We start from the raw sequence: 22,642 nt of genomic DNA on the forward strand, positions 1-22,642 counted from the left end.
TCGTTCTCGTTATTATTACCACAAATGTTTTCTTAATTTATCAGAGACTAGCAGGTAACCCGTGCTTTGCACGGGGGAAATTCTTTTGTTGTAAAATGCAATCTCCTTATGTCCAGGAAATATAAAAAAATACGTCATAATTAATTGGATAATCTTCATCAGAGTTGAAAAGTCTCAGAAAAAATGAGTTTGGTCTTGAACAAGCAACCTTTCATTCAAGAGTCACGCGTGCTACCAATTACGCTACAGATTCACTTAGGAGAAAGCTCTGTTTGATTGGGCATGAACTTTGAATAGATCAGTTCATAAGTGATGATGCGTCAATCCTATCCCGTACATGTATAAACCAATACTATTCTTTACAATACTAGTAGTTCTGTGAATATTAGGCCTCGCGCAGTTATAACTTTACAAATTACCAGTAATTTTGAGCTGCATAGGTTTGAATTCTACAAATCTTGAAGAACTGAAAATAGGCCTATAACCATCCTCGGTAAATCAAGAATTTTTATGCAAAATATTTGAAGTTAATCGGTTCAGTAGTGTTCATACGTGATGATGCGTCAAATTTGTATTTCGTATCCCCTACATAAAATAAGCCAATTCTTCCCTTTATGGCTTATAAGCCACAGCCTTCTCTAACGCTGGTTACACATTGGGCGGTTTCTGCCGCATCGGTAACTTCGCCTTCGCCGCCGTTCGAGCAGCAGTCTATAGACTTGGATGGAAGCTTACACACTGGGCGGCAGAAACGCCGCGCGGCCATATTGCCGTTGGCGGCAGCTGTGCAGCCGTCCACTGCCACTGCGGCTGGCGGTGTTTTTGCCGCTCTTGTCTACGCAGTGGCGTACGTGACCAAATGGGCGTTTACACATTTGGCGGTTGTCTACCGTCGCCGCTGGACAGTCGTCTTTCCCAGTCAGAGGTCTTTGAAAATCAGCCTTTTAATTTGTGTCTTGTTGTAAAGTTTGTGAGTTGTTTGTAAAATTCATTTATTGTTTTAAGTGTTTGTGGTTGACGAGTGCGAGAGTTAATATCATTTGTAGAACAGAAGCCAGTTTTGTGGGACAAAACCCTCGACATTTAAGGATCGAGATGTAACAAGGAATGCGTGGAAGGAAGTGTGTATGTAGATTAGGGGGGATTTTGAAACTCTAGATTACAAGAAAAAAATGCATTTGGTAAGTAAAAAACTGTATAATGTTGTATATCGCTGTCGATTTAATAAAAACGTTCATTTCAATGTATAAAACAATTCCTTCTCTGGAAGTGATTTTAAATTCATCAGAACATTTTTCCTATTCTTGAATAAAAATCCATTTAATGTTTATTGTGAGTTGTTTATACAGCTGTAGGCCTATAATAAATTCTGGCCATGTGTTTTTTTAATATTTTCAAGTCAGTTTTCAACCAATAATTTAAATCATATATTAAATTACCGTAATACAAAATAATAAGTTTGTTTTAAAACAATTTATGTTACCATATTAATGTACATCTATAATGTTCATCTATTGCTACAATATTATATGTAAAAAAATGAACATACATTCCTTTACAATAAACAATTTTTTCTCTGGTTTCTTCTTTTCCTTCGACGGTACAACAAAAGTGCTAAAAGTTGTTGCCTTTCCATTTTGAGTTAAACACTCAATAATATATACTTTAAAAATGTGCAAAATACAATTAAATGAACACTCATGATACAGAGAAGTCACAACACATTTGCGATGAAGAACTACAAGAATTATTTTGGCTATTGATCATACGTGGCGGTAACTTTGCCGCTCGATGTTTGGCGGTATTTTTGCCGCTGAATGTGTAAGCTCGACTTTTTTTCGAGGCGGCGACGACAGTTTCGCCGCAGCGGCAGAAACCGTCCAGTGTGTAACCAGCGTAATAGTGTCCATCAGAATAAATTGTGTCCTGTCGTGTCGCCGAGATATCAACGTGAAAACGTCCTCGGTCAATAATTTTAATAGATAAATGACCACTCAAGCAAAGTATCACAAACTGGAAACTTGAAGAACTGAAAATAGGCCTATAACCATCCTCGGTAAATTAAGAATCTATGCAAAATTTCAACTTAATCGGTACAGTAGTTCATACGTCAAACTTGTATTTCGTATCCCCTACATATATAAGCCAATTCTTTCCTTTATAATATTTTAGATATTCGAATACTTGAAAATGAGTTCACCTTGAAAATTAAAATTGATGCAGACACAAAGTATGTCGGATCGTGAGTGAATATTGCAGATCCTAGTGGATTGAAAAACTCTTCATTCAAATATGAACCATCTATCTGACTGTTCTAAAACTAAACATTTTTAATAAACAAAATATGTATGTAATGTCATTAGAATTATTATTTCTAATGCCACCCTGAAATTAAAAAGAATATGTTTTTATCACTTTTAGCAATATTTTAAGAACATCTTTGCATTTTAGAAACGACCCAGATTATACCAAGGCAGCAGGAAAATAGAAGAGGTACACAATAATTGTATATGTAGATCGACATTCAGTATAACATGACAACTCTGATAACAGTAGCTTTAAAACGTCAGTATATTTTGATAAAAAACTGAATGCTCTAAAAGTTTGAACTAGTTCTAATAAACAGTGGAAAGTACGCCATCCTATTTAGTACACTATATCTAGCAATAAAGTCCATTTATATATTCATTATATTTATTCTTGGAAAGCCCAGACGTTTCCCTAGTGACAATCTTTTCAGGGAACTGAATGTGCTGACTGTCAGGCAGCTTCACACGAAAAACTTGATAATCTACATGAATAAGCATAGTAATATTTTCAATCTCCGTTTATCACCGTACAATCTTCGTCCCTCATCCATCACTTTCGAATCTCATCATACAGTTTTATCCATTTTTAGAAGGCAGTTCAATTACATTGTCCATAAACTTGTTAACGTAATACCTGATCATTTTATCTCTAACAATTTGACCAGAAATCTTTCTAACGAAATAAGTCAATGGATCACATCGCATAACTCTACTGATTTGTTCGATTTCTTGTAACTGTTCACCTTTCAACTCTTTTTTTCTCTTAAATAAGCTCATTATTTCTTGTTAATTGTCTGTATTCTCGAGATTTTTTATTATACAAATTTCATACTTATAATTTATATTTTTGTTTTATGCTTTCACTTTGGTTCTGTAGTTTTTTGTAACACTCGGCCCCTGCGCACAGGCTTTGCCTTTGCAGGGACCTTCCGTGTTTTTGTTAACCTGCTATTTTAAGTTATTTTGTTTTAGTTTTAAGTTATTTATTTCATAACTACTTTGTACAATAACTATGTTGTAAAAAGGATAAATAAATTGAAATTGAAATTGAAAATTCTATAATGCATTCTTGTCTACATTTTCAATGACAATGACAAACATTTATTTAATGACAACAATATTTGTCGAGCATCAATAAAATGCATTATTTAATAATGAATGCCATAAATATTGAAGCGAGAGTGATTAATGCTTGGTTACACCAAAACAACACAGGATCTCAGGATGTGAGTTCAGTTCAATGTTAAGCAGGTGATCAGCTGATTTTAAAGTTGATTCCGATTGGTGAAACATTATTGCGGGAAATTCTCTAGAAATCTTTAATGAACTGACTGCTTCTTCGCCTGGAATTTTAGAGCATTATTTATTCTGATCTTATCAAAAAAATAATGTACAACACAATTGAATATTACAATCACATAAGATTGAGTTATCCAGAAAAATACACTTATACTCAATAGTCTACTTCAGGACAGTTCAGGGATGCATGTAAAACTTGCGAATCAAGGTTAAAACAATAATACTTTTCAAGAACTTGACAATAAATTTATTATAAACATGAGAGACTTGTAACATTGTCAAAAGTTTTATAATAATAGAGTTGATCTGCAATTCATCAGATCCAAACTTCATGGTAGTGAGAAGCAACCATAATAATTAAATATAATATTATTCCATAACAAATAATTCTGAAAATTAACAAGAATTTAATTCAATTCAACTAAATCCGTTCGTCTGCTTGTCTCTAGTTACAATCATAGGTAGGCCTATTCATAAAATGCTAATGTTTAGAAATTACGCTAAAGTTACAAATTTCTTGTATTACGCTTTTCGGTTAGTTTTTTTCTAATGGAAGACAATTACAATAAATTCATCTAAATTAATATTAATAAGACTATAAAACTTGTTTTATCATATTATTAATGTTCAAATATCAATTTCAATAATACTTTCCAAGCCATTGGCGTTTATTAAAAGTAATATATAATAATAAATATGATTATTATATAAACGGCGCTACTAGTATATACTATTCAAATCACGATCACTTAGTCTTTACACTTCATATAAAACTATTCAAATACTCTATTTGTTGAACTATGGCCTAGGTATTCATAAATTACACCTATCAATTAATTTTGATTGGGTACAATAGGCTAGTTAAGAGTTAGTGAGCACAGCTGATCAGCTGATAGTTGAATTTAAGCAAACTATTAATGGCATGCTGAATATATGATCATTAATTAAGCCTACATTTACAAAGACACTAACTAGTTGCGTGGTCCCCTTTATCAATTATTTATGTACACACACAAATTATTCACTGAATCGTTCATTAATATAATAATCATTATGGTTTTAATAATTATTAATTCGTGGGCCAGCGTGTAAAGAGGGATAAGTTACTTTTTTTCCAAAATGTGTTTTTTGTTCTAATTCACTCATAAGCCGATTCTTGAGAAGTGTAAAAGGAGTCCTTTAGGTGAGCTAATATTGAAATATCGAAGAAGTCGATATTTAAATATTTTAGCCTCAATAATTGAGAAAGTGTCTAATGGAATAAAGGTTTATGTCATATCAGGTAGACTTATTCCCTTTTACATGATCAGAGTAATGAGTATATCCACAAGACCCAAGGGACAAGTTTGAAACGTTCTGACTTGTCTCCTGGAAAAGCAACCTGCAAGATATCGCATGCAGATAAACTGTTTAATCTGATATTTCAAAATGAGAATGGTAGGTAAGTTATTTTATCTTGTTTGATGAGTGAGTTGTTTGAAACAGTAAAAAAGTATCTCAGATTTGGCTGACATTTGCACCATAGATGAAGCTCTACCTGAGTAGTGTCGGAGCCAAATTTGGCACCTCCAGCTACTATACAGGGTTAGTTATGCAGCTTCAAACATTATATTTTCAAATTTTAAAACGGCCATATCCAATGAATGGTAAGGAATTTTGCAAATCGGATTCCAGATTCGTGTTCGTATTTGTCAATAATTGTTGACATGCTCAGTTGTAAAGTGTTTTGGCTGAATGAAATTGAAAATTCCTAGATGAAACAGCCAAATGGAAAAAGGAAAAAAGCTATCGAAGAGAAGACTAAAAAGAAGAAGAAAAAAGAGAAGAAGGCTACGAAAAAAGTAAGAAGAAGGAGCGCGAAGAGAAGCGAAAGAAGAAAGCACTGAAAGAATTGGTAGAGAAAAAGCTGAGATAAGCAGCGCCAGCTTCAGAGCTGGAGACAAAGAGGAGAACGTGGATGATGGCTTCGTTTTCGGTGACAAACCGGATCAGACCCCGAGGATGCTGAGTATGGCAAAATATCAGGGAATTGGAAGATCTGAAAAGTCAACTGAGTGCCTACTACGCCAAGGTTGAAAAGGAATCTCCTCCCCAAACTACGTTTTCCCCAAAATGTGTTTTTTGTTCTAATTCCCTCTAAGCCGATTTTTGAAAAGTGTTAAAGGAGTCCATTAGGTGAGCTAATATTGAAATATCCAAGAAGTCGATATTTAAGTATTTTAGCCTCAATAATTGAGAAAGTGTGTAATGGCAACTTGCAACCTGCAAGATGTCACATGCAGATAAACTGTTCAATCTGATATTTCAAAATGAGAATGATAAGTTATTTTATCTTGTTTGATGAGTATTCACTTTATTCAGAATGATTCTGTATCCTACAGAAACTATTTTTTTTTCTTTTTCGTAGAATTATTGTTGCCTGATTATGATAACAAATGCTTATTGAGGTTAGGTTGTGGCCAGCAATGCTTTTAGACTAACGTTATGTCACACATGAAGCAAAACGTTTATTAAATGTTGTATTTATGTTAATATTTGAATACTTAATACTATTATAGAGGATATTGTGAGAGAAAGTCATTCCTCTTGTGGCTACTAGCCCAAAACTTTTATGAAATAATTTTTTCAGTTTAAAACTTTTCAAGGTTGAGATTCCTTTTCAACCTTGGCATAGTAGGCACTCAATTGACTTTCCAGATCTTCCAATTCCCTGATATTTTGCCATACTCAGCATCCTCGGGGTCTGATCCGGTTTGTCACCGAAAACGAAGCCATCATCCACGTTCTCCTCTTTGTCTCCAGCTCTGAAGCTGGCGCTGCTTATCTCAGCTTTTTCTCTACCAATTCTTTCAGTGCTTTCTTCTTTCGCTTCTCTTCGCGCTCCTTCTTCTTACTTTTTTCGTAGCCTTCTTCTCTTTTTTCTTCTTCTTTTTAGTCTTCTCTTCGATAGCTTTTTTCCTTTTTCCATTTGGCTGTTTCATCTAGGAATTTTCAATTTCATTCAGCCAAAACACTTTACAACTGAGCATGTCAACAATTATTGACAAATACGAACACGAATCTGGAATCCGATTAGCAAAATTCCTTACCGTTCATTGGATATGGCCGTTTTAAAATTTGAAAATATAATGTTTGAAGCTGCATAACTAACCCTGTATAGTAGCTGGAGGTGCCAAATTCGGTTCCGACACTACTCAGGTAGAGCTTCATCTATGGTGCAAATGTCAGCCAAATCTGAGATACTTTTTTACTGTTTCAAACAACTCACTCATCAAACAAGATAAAATAACTTACCAACCATTCTCATTTTGAAATATCAGATTAAACAGTTTGTCTGCATACGATATCTTGCAGGTTGCTTTTCCAGGAGATAAATGCAGTTATTGAATATTATGTTATATTTTGAAAAATACGAAATATGTTAATGGCAAAACTTGAATAATGATTAATTGATAGACCTAATACCTTGATATAATTATAGCATAGACTAAGACTGGAACTATTGTTAAATTATTGAAACACATCATTCACATTGAAAAGGTTGGGTTATGGATAATAATATAGGCTATATTTCATAAAAGTTTTGAGCTAGTAGCCACAAGAGGAATGACTTTCTCTCACAAATTATCCTCTATAATAGTATTAAGTATTTAAATATTATCATAAATACAACATTTAATAAACGTTTTGCTTCATGTGTGACATAACGTTAGTCTAAAAGCATTGCTAGCCACAACCTAACCTCAATAAGCATTTGTAATCATAATCAGTCAACAATAACTCTACGAAAAAGAAAAAATAATACAGTATCATTCTGAATAAAGTGAATACTCATCAAACAAAATAAAATAACTTACCATTCTCATTTTGAAATATCATATTAAACAGTTTATCTGCATGTGACATCTTGCAGGTTGCTTTTTCAGGAGACAAGTCAGAACGTTTCAAACTTGTCCCTTGTTACAAAAGTCTTGTGGGTATACTCATTACTCTCTGATCATGTAAAAGGGAATAAGTCTACCTGATATGACATAAACCTTTTATTCCATTGGACACTTTCTCAATTATTGAGGCTAAAATATTTAAATATCGACTTCTTCGATATTTCAATATTAGCTCGCCTAATGTAGGTACTCCTTTAACACTTCTCAAGAATCGGCTTATGAGTGAATTAGATCAAAAAACACATTTTGGGAAAAAAGTAACTTATCCCTCTTTACACTCTCCCACGAATTTATAAATATTACAGTGACTTATTTCTCAAAAACTTCGCTTGTCTAATACCATATAATCCACAAACTGGAATGAACAAAAATAATTAAATACATGTTATTTGACTTGATCAATAATGAATAATTTTCTTAACAAGTGCAAATCGCTATCGCTTACAGTCTTACAAGTTTCCACCATACGTTTCAACAATTTTGGACGGCCGAGCTGACAATTCATTATCGACGTCAGCTGCTTCCTGAAATAAAAAAAAAACTTATTAGTGACATTTTAATCTTGGAACAAAGCGCTTCTTTGTTCACTATCTAGACATATGTCAATAAAAACAGAATTTGTGGGTTAATTGGAGTTTCTTCATATCTGTATGGAATAGGTACCAAAAATGTCGGGTTCTATTTATATAAGTTCTGTTCAAATTTTCCAAGCTATTGTTTGGCCTTGAATTAGTTTAGTTTGATCTTTTTCATTCGCCACGTAAAGTGCTTCCATAAAAATAATACTCGTAATACAGAATTACAGATTTAAATTCGTGAGAATATTTTTTCTTTCCTAAATAATTGATCATTGTTAGTGAATACTGAAGAAACGATTATCTGAAAAATTACAGTGTTGTGGAAAGTTCATTTGATGCTATTCAAAGTACAGTGGAACCTCGATACAATAGTTGAATAGTACACCCCGTTATAGTACATTTTTTCTGCAGTCCCTTGAAGCGTCCATCCATATACAGTGGAACCTCGTTATAGTTAGACCCAGATTCAGAACAAACTTCATAATCTTACATTTTTGTGCGATCCCTCGAGATTTACTAAATCGAGGTTCCACTGTAGTATCACAATCTCAAACATGAAATCAATGGGTACCAAACTCTGAAATGTAATATGTAATAATATAGTGAAATATGTTACAGTAGATTATTTTCCTTGTAATATCGTAGCAGGATAAATTAAATTTAATAATAATTAGATCAAATAGGTCGCATATAGTAGCATGGAAGATATTCAAGGATTGGGCAATTACTTGTTTATCCAATACCTTGAATGGTATTTCTACCAGTTCCACAGTACCAGTACATTAGATTAAATAGATTCTTTAGCAAAATCACTTCTGATTTAACATAATTTTTCTTCTTTGATTTTGTAGCCGATAATTCAATCAAATGATACCCTCAACTAGCTTAAATAGCTCAACTATCTCAACAAGCTAAATACTGAAGTTGTTAAACAGATTGAGTTTCATAAAAATTTAATAACTTTCAAACGCCATATGATATAGTTTTTTAGTTAGTATTTAGTTTTATATAATATTCAATAAAATACATTCAAGATATTACATAATTAATACATTTTACTATATAATGACTACTGAGATCAGGGACCTGTTTCATGCTAGTAACAAAGCAATAGAGTTTGCCTATAGCCTATGTACATTGTACAAGCGCAGTTGAGGCGATAAATCGTGTAGGTCTACACTGTATTCCTATTTCATGACCTCTTTTGTTTGCAAAGATATGTATATTCCATAAGAAACTTTCATATGTGATTTACTTTTGACAGAGAAAATTCAGTGAAAGAGTGACTCGTTAGGAGTGATCATCAAGTGGTTGGTTGGGTCGCTCATAACAAACTTAAATTTTGTTGTTCGCAAATTGTGGGTTCAATGCATTTCAACTAATTATAAGTTCATTTATACATAATTATAAATCATACTATAATGATCGAAAGAGAAGGCTCAGCCCAAATCCATTCAAATTTATATTCAATTCTAATAAATAGTAATGTTTTCCAAAATATATAAGTTATGTTCACCTTCGATTTTCAGTCCAAAAGTAGAAAAACTGAAAGGTTGAACTAAATAGGATCAGAAACTATAAAAAAATAGAATATTGCACTCAATAATGATTGACAATTTTAAAATATTGAGTTGACACAGAAACTTTAAAGCCAGAAAATACACTCCTTCACTTCAATCAAAACTGTTCAATTATATCAGGTCTATTTTCTCTACAAGCTACAAATAATCCTTATTAATACACATAGCTACATATATGGAACCCCAGGGCAATGACAAGCAGTGTTGATATATCTTCTATTTCTGTATTTCGAAGATTTCACTTGATCTATTTCAAATATGTTGTACGACAGAGACATAACAATCCACCGACAATAATTATTATTAGTCTAGCTACAATATAAATTCAAATACTTTCTGTTCATATCCGCCATTGGCAATGAACAATAATTGATCTGCGAAATATTTCTTGACAAGAACGTGGATTAGTGTACCGTACTGGTTTCTCTTGTAAAATGTTTGTCGGACATTACTGGTGGGTAAATAGGATTTTCTTAGTTGTAGCAATGTGAAGATGAGTAAACTTACTCTCAAGTACACATTAGTAGACCAAATCGCGCGACTTTCTATACACGGTCTGTCTAGAGACACCTAGTCTTGTCTCATCTAGCGTCCACACTTTAATTTGCAGTACAGACAAGACATTCCTTTTTTCAGTACCAGTGGTTGAATTATGATGTGAAATATACCGTACAGCCCAACACAGTCGAAACACGCTGGAATAGGGACGTCTCGTCTCTAGAATCTGTTGACGTCCACACCAAGAAAATTGCGCAACATGTCTGTCTACATTGGATACATTCTGTCGGGAGACTATGGACATGCGATTTTTGGTCTCGCAGTCAGCCCGCTAACAAAGATTGTCTATAGACATATCTCGTAGACAACCTGAGACACGTTTCTGAGACTAAAATCGCGCAATATGTCTCTTTGTCTACCTTTCAGATGACGTTAAAAAAGTGGATAAACTTTCAGATTGAAAACCAAGTTATGAAGCTAATATTTAAGACTACCTACATTTTAATAGACTATTGTTTTAAGTTATTGTTTAGCTCACAACACAACTTAATATATACGATCAAATCAAATATATTTCATAGCTAAACATATTCGTTATCAGAACTAATAATTTAGGCTGCTAATATAATAAAAATCTGGAACTAATTTGGATTTATTATTATTAGTTATCACACATGAGTAGGCCTATATGTTTTGTAAACATCGATTATGGGTATTCGAATTGAATAAGAAGCAGAGTTCGTTCAGATAATTATTTAAAATCTGGTGTGGCGCACTCACACAATTTTCCTTGCTCATTGAACTGTAAGCCCCATTCTTAAAGGAGAATTTAGGGGAATAACATAATGACGATCAGACTACTGTATATGTGTATATATAATAATTGTTTTCAGAGTACTTTTTCCTTTGTGTAAATTGTGAAATTCGATGATATTTTTTAAAAGTCGTCAAAACAGCTGTTCTACAGATGAGATATCTCGACTAAGTGTTCTTTTTATGAACTGCTCTACCTACCTACCTCATGCACGACTCCTTCTTACAAAGTCCATTTCTCAAGGTTGGGGTGGACCCCCATTAGTTTCCTAGAAAGGAGACTCATGCCAGTTAATAGAGCTGATAAATAACTATACAGGGTATGAATTTGAAAAATTCATTTTTGAGAAAATGAAAAACATGGTTTTTTAGTAATTATCCACCATTTTTCTCAATAATATTACGGAGCTCCTGCAATTTTCTCAGAAATGAGACTCATGTCAGTTGATAGGGCTTATAAATAGCTATCCATGGCATAAATTTGAAGAAAATCGTTAGTGCCGTTTTCGTGAAAAACATGGTTTTTTAGTAATTATCCGCCATTTTTTCCGCCATCGTGAATTGAATTTTATTGAATCTCTTATTGTCGGATCCTCCCATCGGACACCCAAAAATCATGTTTTTGGACTCAGGGGACCTTGAAACGTATAGAAAACTTGAAATTAGGGAACCTTAATTTTTTTGGAAAGCAATACTTTCCTTATGGTAATAGGTCAAGGAAAGTAAAAACATGACTTCATTACTTGACAGTTAGCTATTCAATTATTTTGATGAAATAATTTGATGAGCAATAAACCCTCATAATCTATTGTGAACAATGTTTTTGTTTGTTAATTTATTGTGAATTGAATTTAAAGTTAATTGAACTTGAGGTACAGATTCTCAACTTGGGGGTTTGCAAATTGTTATCAAGCTTCTAAAAACCATTCACCTCAAATCCTCATACAGTACAGTACTGTACTTCATTATTTTCTAAGTATAAGTTTCCGATTCATTTGGGATCAGCCTCAACTCTATACAGTGAAAAATTATTATTCATAGAAGTTAGGTATAGGTACCATAGATGAACAAATTTTTGATGGAACAAGAGGTTATAATATTTGAAATGTAGGAGTTGACAATTCCAAGTTCAACATAATAGTTACATCATTATGTATGTAATCATTTTTAAAACTTGGAATTTGAATCTGTTCTGAACCATCCTCGGCTGGAAGTGAGAAATTATAATTATTAAAAGTAGCTGAATGTAGTTCCACAAATAAGTCTTAAATGATATTATTTTTCAAGAAAATATAGGGTCGATTGTAAGGTATAAATTTCGGTGGAACGAAGTAAATATTTTCAATATTTTTTTGCCGGGCGGTTGGGTGCTTGAGCCAGAGCTAGGTTGGGGTCACAAAATACATGACCTTGTCAGGGATAACAGAAGCGCTGGGTGAGGGGAAACCTGTTCCGGCGTCCGACCCAATCTGAGAGAAACCGGTCATTTGAGGATTGAGGAGAAGGAGGCAGCATCAAATCATGAGAATCCCATCTCTGCGCCGCAAGCAATCCACATCATTATTATGACGAACGATGAGCGCCACAAGCAGGAGAGTAAGTGGAAAAGGAAAATCGGAGTAGGAGGAGGACGACATGATGATGAAGTAGGAGAGAAAGAAGAACGGTAAGATCGTGAAAGAGAAGAAGAAGAAGAAGAAAAAGATGATGATGAAGAAGAAGAAGAAATAGGATGAAGAAGGAGAAGAAAAAGATGCAAGATTTTCAAGAAATGCAAGGATGCAAGAAATAGATTGATTGATTGATTGAGTACTTTATTCATGTAGATTACAATATATACTAGCTTATACACTTATATACAATAGCTTACAATACAGCAAAATTATAGATGAATTTACATAATATAGACTAAGAAAATAATTATTGAACTGTATATGATATGGAAAAAGCAATCTGTAATAACTGTAGATAATTATATTGTTATGCATCTACATAAATTGGCGGAGCTTTGGACATATCAATGACCATTCTTCGGAAAGAATATTAAAAATATCCTTCCCACTAACTCTCTACCAAAACGTTAATTTCATTGATTAAACTAAGGATTTATTTATGAATGGAAATATTGTAAAAGTTTTAATTAATATGAATATTAAAGAGAAAAAAACAGAAAAATAATATAGTAAAATAATTATATAGGTAGATAAGATCAAATTATTGATTAATAAAATGGAGTAGGCTGAAAGTCGATCAGGGTAATCAACTTTCAGTAATATACAGCAGTATGCAGTGGGGATAATTAAAATAACATGAGTTGATATGATATATATATATAATTCTATAAAAGGTTTATATTGGTGGGATGGGTGAGGGATGGTTGTCATGTGATCGTTCTAGGGCCGGACAGTTTCAATCATTTGTTCCAAAAGATGTTTTTTTAAAGTCTGAATTAAGCTTGCTCGGCTCTCGATGGACCTGATAGAAACAGGAAGTGCATTCCATGCACGACAGGCACTGACTAAAAAGGATTTTGTGAAAATAATGGTTTGATGGTTGGGTATCCTTAACGTACTTTCTCCGGTTCTAGTATGTTAAGCATATGTGACCTCCTACCTTCAGAAACAAATTTGAAATCATCTTTGAAATAGTTCGGATTTCCGTATTTCAAGATATCTCTAACAACCTTGACTATTAGAAAACGTCTTTAGATATAGAGAGAGAATGGGAAAGAAAGATAACTAAAAAGGAGGAGTGAAACGAGCAAAATAAAAGCAAAAGAATAGCAAAATGAACTATTAAGAGGGGAAAGAAGAAGAAAAAGAAGAAAGAGGAAGTTGCAAAAGAATAAAATAATTTGTAGCAGAAGAATGAGGAACAGAAAGAAGCGATTATAGAAAGAACAACTACTGGAGAACTAAACGGCTGAAAAGAGGAAAACAAGAAGAAGGCGATGAGGAGGAATATTATAATGAAGAAGAGTGAAGAAAAGAGGACAGGAAATGGAGAATCATGCGATAATGGAAAAGAATACAAAGGTGTGAGAACAAGAAGAAGTGGTTTAGAACAAGATAAAAGGAGAAAGGAAGAAGAGGACAAGAGAAGGACGGGAAAGGGAACGGAAAATTTGAAAGATGAGGAAAGGAGAGGATGTAAAGAGAAGATGAGAGAAGAAGGAGCACCATGATGAGGATGAGTATATTGAAGGATTCAGGATGCTTGTTGAGATGTTGAGCGCTGAGTGATTAGAAGATAGCCAACATCTCATCGATGGCCAATGGCCAATGGCGAGTCGATATACCATTATTCGCATTATTCAATCAAAATTATCGAATGAGAAGATTGATAAATGAAAAAAATCTAATAAACGTTATACGATTTTGAAGAACCATTTTTCCTGGCATATAAATAATAAAAATCTTCATGACATATTCAACACTGTACCATAGTTCCCTGTCAAAGAAATTTTCACAATTTCACACACTTATGTTGGATTCACACACAAAAATTGGATTCAAGTCTCCAAGTGAAAAGCAATCATTTGATTCATTCAAATGATGCAATAAGTATCTATTTTTTGTTAGCAGGTCCTCGCTGTTTAAAAAGCGATTCATTATTTTTTCCCTCTTGCTTCTTGACCTTCACTATTTTCTTCAAATTGTTGAGAGTTTTTAAGGTTGCATAGCCTTTTATAGCTGTATCCACAATTAAATGTTAAATCATCACTTCATCAGTCTTTGTTTTGTTATTCGACACCATTTCGAAACAGACAATGCTATTTTAAAATTTGAAATTACATTAGTACGCTAATTGGGTAGCAACAATTCTAAATCGCTACTCATTGATAGCCTGAGTAAATAGCTCATTCTTAACATTATGTAATATTCATTCTCAACACCACACCAACAAATTCATTTCCAAATCCATTCTATATTAAAAGCATGTATTTCTTCTTCTCTTTACTCTTTTCTTAAATGAATAAATGAACATTTCATCCTCTAATATAATAGGTACTCAATGAATTTTCATTTTCTATGGATTATACTTGGTAAGATAATAGAATGAAAACAGTTTTTCAAGCCAAATGAAGAATAATAATTGAGTAGCCTAATGATAGTAATAATCAAGACTGAAAGACAATGCAGCAACGAAAATCTAAGGTAAATACAAGTGAGAAGATTTGATAGAGATAATAGTTTGAAGGTTTTATATAAGATTATGTTCTGATTCGAAACTGCAAAATTTCTGTAGAGAAAACGAAGAAGATCCAAAATATGCATCTTAGAAAGTACATGACTGAATCTATGCAATTGCGTAGATTAAGATTAACAATAATTTCGTAGACCAAACAAAAACCGAAGATTTCACACTGCAGTAATATTAGTTCCTTCAGAATTATGTGCTTTACACAAGTACGACGTAAGTAGCATTGAGACTATACATGAAGTTGTGGAGTAGGCTAACTACAAGAAATTATTCGAAAATTATCAAATGTCGTAAGAGATGGGATGGGATAGTCCGGTGGCAAGTCATATTCGAATGCTATATCAAACTGATGGAATCACAACCCACCATATTCATAATGCATAAAAATATATGTACTGTATAGTGTATAGTGATAATGTAGTGGTTAGTAGGCCCTCAGCAAAAGGAAGAACTGTGTTTTGTTATGCAAGCGGAATCTTCTGCTCTCACCATCTCCAATCATGTGTACGCAAATGGAATAGCCATCTTGGATTGGTGTAGCAATGACTCATAGCGTCATACGATCAAATCATCCAACTAAAATAGCATAATCAATATACAGAGTGTCTCTAAATGATGAGACTCCTCAATCAATACAAATGAAGGAGTACATTTATCTATTATGAAACACCGGCTAAGCATCAACAGATCAAATACTAAATGTAATGAAATATAATGCCATTGTCCAGAAAGTCTTTCATTAAGATGTTGAGACGAAATTTATCGACAGATCTAAATCCAATCAGGCTCCTGTGGGTTTTATCCTTAACTGTATGTGAGATATCTTCTGTCTTTGAAACTACAGCAGCTGAGATCTGTTTTTAATATCAAAAGGTAAAGGAAGAATGTAAATAACAATGAAATTCCTCCCTTATCACATGATAATAAAAAAACAGAATATCATCTCCTGTAGCTTCAGTGACAGTGGAAACCTCGACACACACACACACACACACCCTTGGAATTAATTGCAAAGTTGTTGGAGTTCGTCTGCCCAATTAACAGGGCCATTATTAAACATCTAAGATGGATTAACATAAACTTAGGAATTATTTGGTGAGAACCGTATATGATTTGTAATGTTTAGTCCTTTATTGTGATATTTAAATTGGCTCATTCATTTATTGAAACCTGTAATAATGAAAATTGAAAATTAGTATGATTGAATCAATTGAAGCCTAAGATGTGATTCAATTACTACAATATTAGGGCCCGGCTACACAGAGAGCGATCTGCGATTCCATGGTTTTTTATATCTTCATTTATAGATTGTATGTCTTACATAATATATATATTATAGATATAGAAACCTATAGGATCGCAGATTGCGCTCTGTGTAGCCGGGCCCTTAAGAAATCATTCAAACTTTTGAACATTATGTCACTTAAATATTAGAAAGTCTTTTCACTATTTTTAGTACATGTTATAGTGTAAATTTTTGTCACACGAGAATTCACTTGATTATGGTATTCCCTATAATATGTTCCGCATTCTCCTCGTATAATGAGTGAAGTTTGATTTTAAGACGAATAGTGTTTTATCTGGCTATTATAGAAAACTGAATTTAATTTTCCAATTAATTTACTCAAAATTTACACTGTTTTAGGAATATTTCAATAAAACCAGGAATGGATTTTAGATCCTTCAAGGTCAAGGATTTTTAGCTTGATTGTTTACTTGTTGAGAGAGTAATCTTGATGGATATTTTCTAAATCAAACACTTTCACGCCCAATTTAGTCTGAAAGGTGCGGTCCACTATACTAGCATTAGAAAGGCATGTTCCGGAAATTGTATAGTTGAATAAATATAATTGTGAAGTCATCATAAAACCCTTGTCAGTAGGTACTATCATAGAGAAACAATAGCATAAGTTTCGATATTGTTTCTCTATGGTACTATTGAATTGTATTGATTTTTTCTTTCTATGATAAATAAATAATTTTTCTATTTCTAGGAGAAATATTATGCCTAAAATGGGAAATGTAAGACCACAAACCGCAATAATTTCTGTTAAATAAAGCTCAATATTGTGGTGCCTCTTTCAACTTGAATATTTTCATTACAAGAAATTAACGTCCCAATTCTCACTGAATCATCAGCAGTAGTATGCAAGAGTTAGAACTTTCAACTCAACATGGACCTACATTGAAAAACCCTAGTCTCTTGTCTAGAGAAAAATATTGAGTATTTATTCCATCACGGAACAATAATTCTGCATATTTGTGTACAGTATCGAAGTTAATAAGTAGATACTCCTTCATCTACCATAATATATTTTCTGGATTTTCATAATAAATAGGATAGAAGATTTAACATGTCAAATTATTACCCAATAACATGTTTCAAGTGTACCATACTCATTTTCAATTATTATTCAAAAAAATCTATAAAGCTACACTAAAAATAATTTTGGCCAATTTGGTTAGAATTAAGGGTAAGTTATTGCTTGTATTTTATATTTCCTGCTTAGTTTTCAAGAATAGCCTACATACCAAATAAATTCACATCAACCATGTTTAGTTATCAGCACATTTTCTTTATTTTACACTGTTAAGTTTCTTTTAGATGATAAGAAAATATTTATTGCTGCACATGAGGAAATATGCAAAAAGGAGCTTTCTAGTTGTCTATCATACTCTGCACAGATAGGCTATAGTAATATTATTTTATAAGTCATTTAAGAGTTGAGGGTTCACCTGTTTCTTCTTTTTCAATTATCATGATGATAACTGTTTGTGCAATAAATACTATAAGTTAGTAGGACCAATAAAATGTATTAAAATTATTTATTACTCTCATGATAGAAGTTTACAATCTGTATTATTATAATTTTGGGTTTTATTATACAATTTGAGAATCGTTCATGATTATTATTCACTGTGGACAAGAGACAAGTTATACGCTTTCACTTGAGTACAAAATAAATCTTTTTACCTATCCTAAAATCCTCAATTTGTCATGGTAGTTGTAGTAGTTTTCAATTCAAGTAAATAATTGAAAATGTTATGACCAGATTCCAAGTTTTCTCAAGTTATAGAGTTTGAAGTATACATTTATTTCCAAACTTGAAAATCATAATAATATAATGTGCTTCATCAAATATTAATCTGAATTATAGATTTTTTAAAATTGAGAAAACTGTAGTGTAGTGTGCCTCTTTTAAGAAATTAATGTGATTGTGCTGTATTTCAACAAAAGTTTCTCAGTTTCAGTCATTGAGATTTGAGAATCAATTTATCAGTCATTGAGAAGACAGGCAGTGAGAAGACAGTCACCAATGCAAGTCAGGGTTTGTTAAGACTCACCTTATCTCCTTAGTTTTGCAGGATGATGCATCTGCTGCTGCTGTTGATAGACTGCTGCTGGGACCTCACATCTCTCCAGCTCATCTCCAGTAAGCTCCAAGTCCTGCATCATCTGGATTATCTCACGTTCCTTCTTCATCTCCAACTTATTGACTGATCCATTGTAGTAGGCCTTATTGTCTCCTGGTGGCGAGGCTGAACCATTTCCATTGATAGGCAGTGTTGGTGGAGGTGCAAATTTCAGATTGGCCAATGATCCATACGATCTTGATCGATGTTCTTGCCGGATGGAATATGAAAAAGCTCTTTCATTGAGATGACCTTTCCTGCGATATATTCCAGTGTTAAAGGGTGATTCACCGTCATTCTCATCATCATGATTATCATGTGCCGATTTTCTACCATTTTTCATTTCTTTACTCTTTTTACGATAGACACGAGAGTTGAAAGGGGACTCATCGTCGTCGTCATCACCTGGATGACTGCCATTCATGCTCTGAGGCCTGTCTTTGCCTTTTTTCGATTCCTTTCCTCTTTTACTATGCATTGCTGGATGATTGTACTGCTCCTCGCTGTAGTTGCCCCCATTCATGGGCATTGGCACCATATTCTTGTCGTGTTTGTCTTTCTTCTTGCCAGTGCCATAGAGTGTGGCATACTGTTGCATGAGGTAGGCTTCATGTGGGAAATGGCTGGGCTGGTAGGAGGCAACTGGACTCATGGGTCGAGCTGAAGGCATGTAGATTGGTTCTTCCATTGCTACTTGATAGTGTTTTGGAGGTTTTCTTCCAGCCTGTAAGTACATGGGGTGTGGTGGAAGAGGAAAGAAGTTTGGAGGCACCATTTGAGGATGGATAGGAACCATGATACTTCCTTTTGGAGGGCGGTGGGGGAGTGTTTGCGCCGCTGACCTCTTTGGATTGGGCAGAGTGGTGGGCACCATTATCATCGGTGGTGGTAGAGGTGGTGGAGGAGGAGAGTTCGGATGATAACTAAGATGCGATGAAGCTGGCCTTAGAATTGTGCCTTTGGGATGCATGTGTGCTCCTCTCATCATAGTTCCACTCATCGAACTGTGTGATCTTATTCCATTCATACCTTGGGCTGTGGCTGGTCTCATCAATGTTCCATTCATCATCATATGATGCATTTCTTCCCTATCTGGCCCTCCTTTTTTGCGTTTTGACTTGTCTTTATTCAACTTTTTTTTCTCTTCCTTGACTGGTGGTGGTGGTGGGGGTGGTGCATTCATTATTTGTCTTGGTCTGATTGAACGAGTACTTCTCATAGTACTCCCCCCACACTCACCATAGATATAATCTCGATCATTAGAAGATATATCTTTTGTACTACCAGCCCAAATTTTATGATTCTCATCACCATTACAAATTGACATATCATCTATAGAAGTATCATTATCAGGGGTGGGTGCTAAATGACTTTGATGATTTCCTACATCCATATTGTTCTGTAAACTTGTGCTGTTTAATGTAAGCATGCTACCACTGGGTGCCATTCTATTCCATCCTTCAACTTTCTCAATATTATTAGATTGTATAGGCTGATTATAATTCCTAAGTGTACCATACACACTATTAGAGTTACCACCAGAGTCAATGTGTCTAGCATATGAAGAATCAGCATAAGCATGAAAACAACAACGTACTAGAGCATTAGCTGCCATTTCTCTCTTGCAGATAAATGTATGACATTCTAGAACTTTGATACCTGTCGTCCTGCGAAGTATTGCAGCGAACAGAGGTGGATGACTTGGATTCGGAGTTCTTGCAAACGGTGAGTCAAGGGGTAGAAATCTGGGTTGCGATGACGAAGATAACGATGATGACTTCTCTGGCACCAAAACGTAGCGTACAGCTGCACAGTAATGTAATGTATCTATGGGGAAGAACCTACTAACTTTTTTATGATTTTCATCAACATTTTCAAGCAACAAACCATTGCTCCATACACTCAACCAAGAATCAATGCCTTTTGCACCTATGGCTCCTTGTTCTGGATACAATTCTCTGAGAGGTTCCTGAATTCCCTGTAGTCCATCCTTAGTGACATGAGGTACAGAAGAGCCCAAGTAGAGGACTCTGCAGCGACAGATCGGCGTTGAGTCAGATCTTTGGGCAGCCATAGTGATAAGTTAATTTCAATATTTTATAAAGTGTATATAAGTAGATACATAGGAGATAGTAAAAAGTAAAATGCGGCGTCGCCGATTCGTTTACACAAACACAAGCAATCCGGGACAACTGGCAACTGCCCGACACATTTTCACGACTGTCGTTCTAAACTGTTCTATTTGTTCGTTCAAATTCAAGAAACTTTACTCACCAATAAATAAAACGATACTTTCGGTTAGTATGTCAATACACGTCGATCACAAGTGATGTAGGATTTGATTAGTGTGTAATGAGGCCATCTTGAACTGGTTGCTGGTGTGAGCATCCGGGCTGGTTTCTGGTCGATTATTTCCTTTCCGATACCACTCACTTATCAGTTGTAACTTTGTCTTTGACAAAAAGAACGAGCGAACTTATAAATGTAAACAATAGCAACTACTTATTGTCGAAAATAACTAGAACAATCAGACAGTCCAAAGTGACATACGAAAGTAGCAACCAACTGAATTAATTCTTCATTCGTGTACCGTGGGCAAGAGTTCTTGTTGGACTTGGACTGGTTCACTGCAGTGCAGAGAGTGGCTCTGGCTCACTCACACACCTCCCACTCCTACTCCTACTTCGACTCTCCCAAGTCTGCAACTCTCTCTTCTGCTCTTCTCACCTGTTCTGTGGCTCTTACGCGCATGCGCTCTTCTGAACTTAGAGTCGCGTCCTCATCTTCAAACGTCACCAGTACTTACAATAATCTCTACATTCCAACAGAAAATTCCGCTAGACGCTAGTATAGTACATAATCGAAATTCATCAGCATCCAACATTCCACCTTTCTGACTTTCATCCAGGTTTTAAAATACTGTATCCCATTTTCAAGCTTTGATCCATATTTTAAATTAAAAAATAAGTTGAATAAAAATTAAATTGAAATTAACCCGCATTTCAGACTTCAATTCATTTTTTTTTATGCTTCAAGTAGGCAAGTCAAAGTTTTGGGATATTACCAGAGAGTAAAAGGGCTGGCTCTGTTACACAGTCATATTTATGAATTTATGATCATATAGGTAATGATCTATATAAGTAGGCTTATTAGTACTAAGTATCCGTATCTTGCAAATATAGTACCGTAGCCTAGTATTAAAAATTATTCTATCTTTCAGACTCATTCAATTTTGTTTAAGCTTCATGTAGGCAAGCCAAGGACTAAGTGTGATGATCAGAGTGAAAGGGCTCCTTTACACAGTCATATTTTCATGAATTTATGATCATAATAAATCAGATCTGAGATACGTTCTATAAAAGTATTAATACCGTAACTACCGTACTAAGTATTTATATCTTACATCAGTACCGGTATAGGTATAGTTTTAGTATTACCGGTACATTAAGACACCAGGCTGGGACGGACACCAAAAGGGTCCGAGCGAATCGTGGGGCCTTAGAGTTCTCATTAAGTTTTTTTGTCTTAGAAAACATATATCAAAGGTTTTTAGACAATGACTCAAGTGTTATTATACCAAATTACATTCATAATAATACAGTATAATATTCGTACATTATACCTAAATAAACCTGAAACCTCGAAAAAGGAAAGGAAAATTTACGTACCGTTTAGCTTATAAGTTTCTGAGAGTGGGAAATTTATTTGAAATTATTAAACCTGTTGATGAGAAGTCCCATTGTTCTCCATTCCCTATTTTTAATACAGACAATGATTTCTACAGTATCTACATTTATTTATTTTGATAGAAAATAAAACCATGAAATAGGCATGACCTAACGATCTCGTTCCAATTGTATATGCTCCTATAGTGAGGTCCACGTTATAATGACAGTGAATAAAGATAGAAGAATGGCGATGCCGATTCTCTGCATTAATTAATCATATTTCTACACTGTCAAAAACATAATTGGCACCGTTGTGGACCTAGAAAAGGATAGTAC

The 22,642-nt window shown here is 34.1% G+C and overlaps 1 protein-coding gene across 2 annotated transcripts; it reads right to left on the reverse strand.

The window, feature by feature from the left end:
* Window positions 1–3,130: 3,130 nt before the first annotated feature.
* Window positions 3,131–21,330, reverse strand: LOC111044846. 2 transcript variants are annotated; one of them, XR_005573307.1, is made up of 3 exons: window positions 18,570–21,330; window positions 7,466–8,076; window positions 3,131–3,652 (listed from the first exon to the last, which is right to left on the reverse strand). XR_005573307.1 is itself a non-coding variant. In XM_022330081.2 (2 exons), exon 1 carries the CDS (start codon window positions 20,710–20,712, stop codon window positions 18,571–18,573), a length of 2,142 nt encoding a protein of 713 aa, XP_022185773.1. In that variant the 5' UTR covers window positions 20,713–21,330; the 3' UTR covers window positions 6,513–8,076; window position 18,570. The 2 variants fall into 2 exon arrangements, 1 of the variants encoding a protein (XP_022185773.1); XM_022330081.2 differs by lacking the exon at window positions 3,131–3,652 and having other exon boundaries at window positions 6,513–8,076.
* Window positions 21,331–22,642: the final 1,312 nt, after the last annotated feature.

The sequence above is a fragment of the Nilaparvata lugens genome, chromosome X, assembly GCF_014356525.2.
Source record: "Nilaparvata lugens isolate BPH chromosome X, ASM1435652v1, whole genome shotgun sequence".
Taxonomy (NCBI): Eukaryota; Metazoa; Arthropoda; class Insecta; order Hemiptera; family Delphacidae; genus Nilaparvata; species Nilaparvata lugens.

What these genes read in the sequence shown, in the direction of transcription:
- LOC111044846 (XM_022330081.2), bottom strand. Translation starts at nt 20,712, where the DNA reads ATGGCTGCCCAAAGATCTGACTCAACGCCGATCTGTCGCTGCAGAGTC.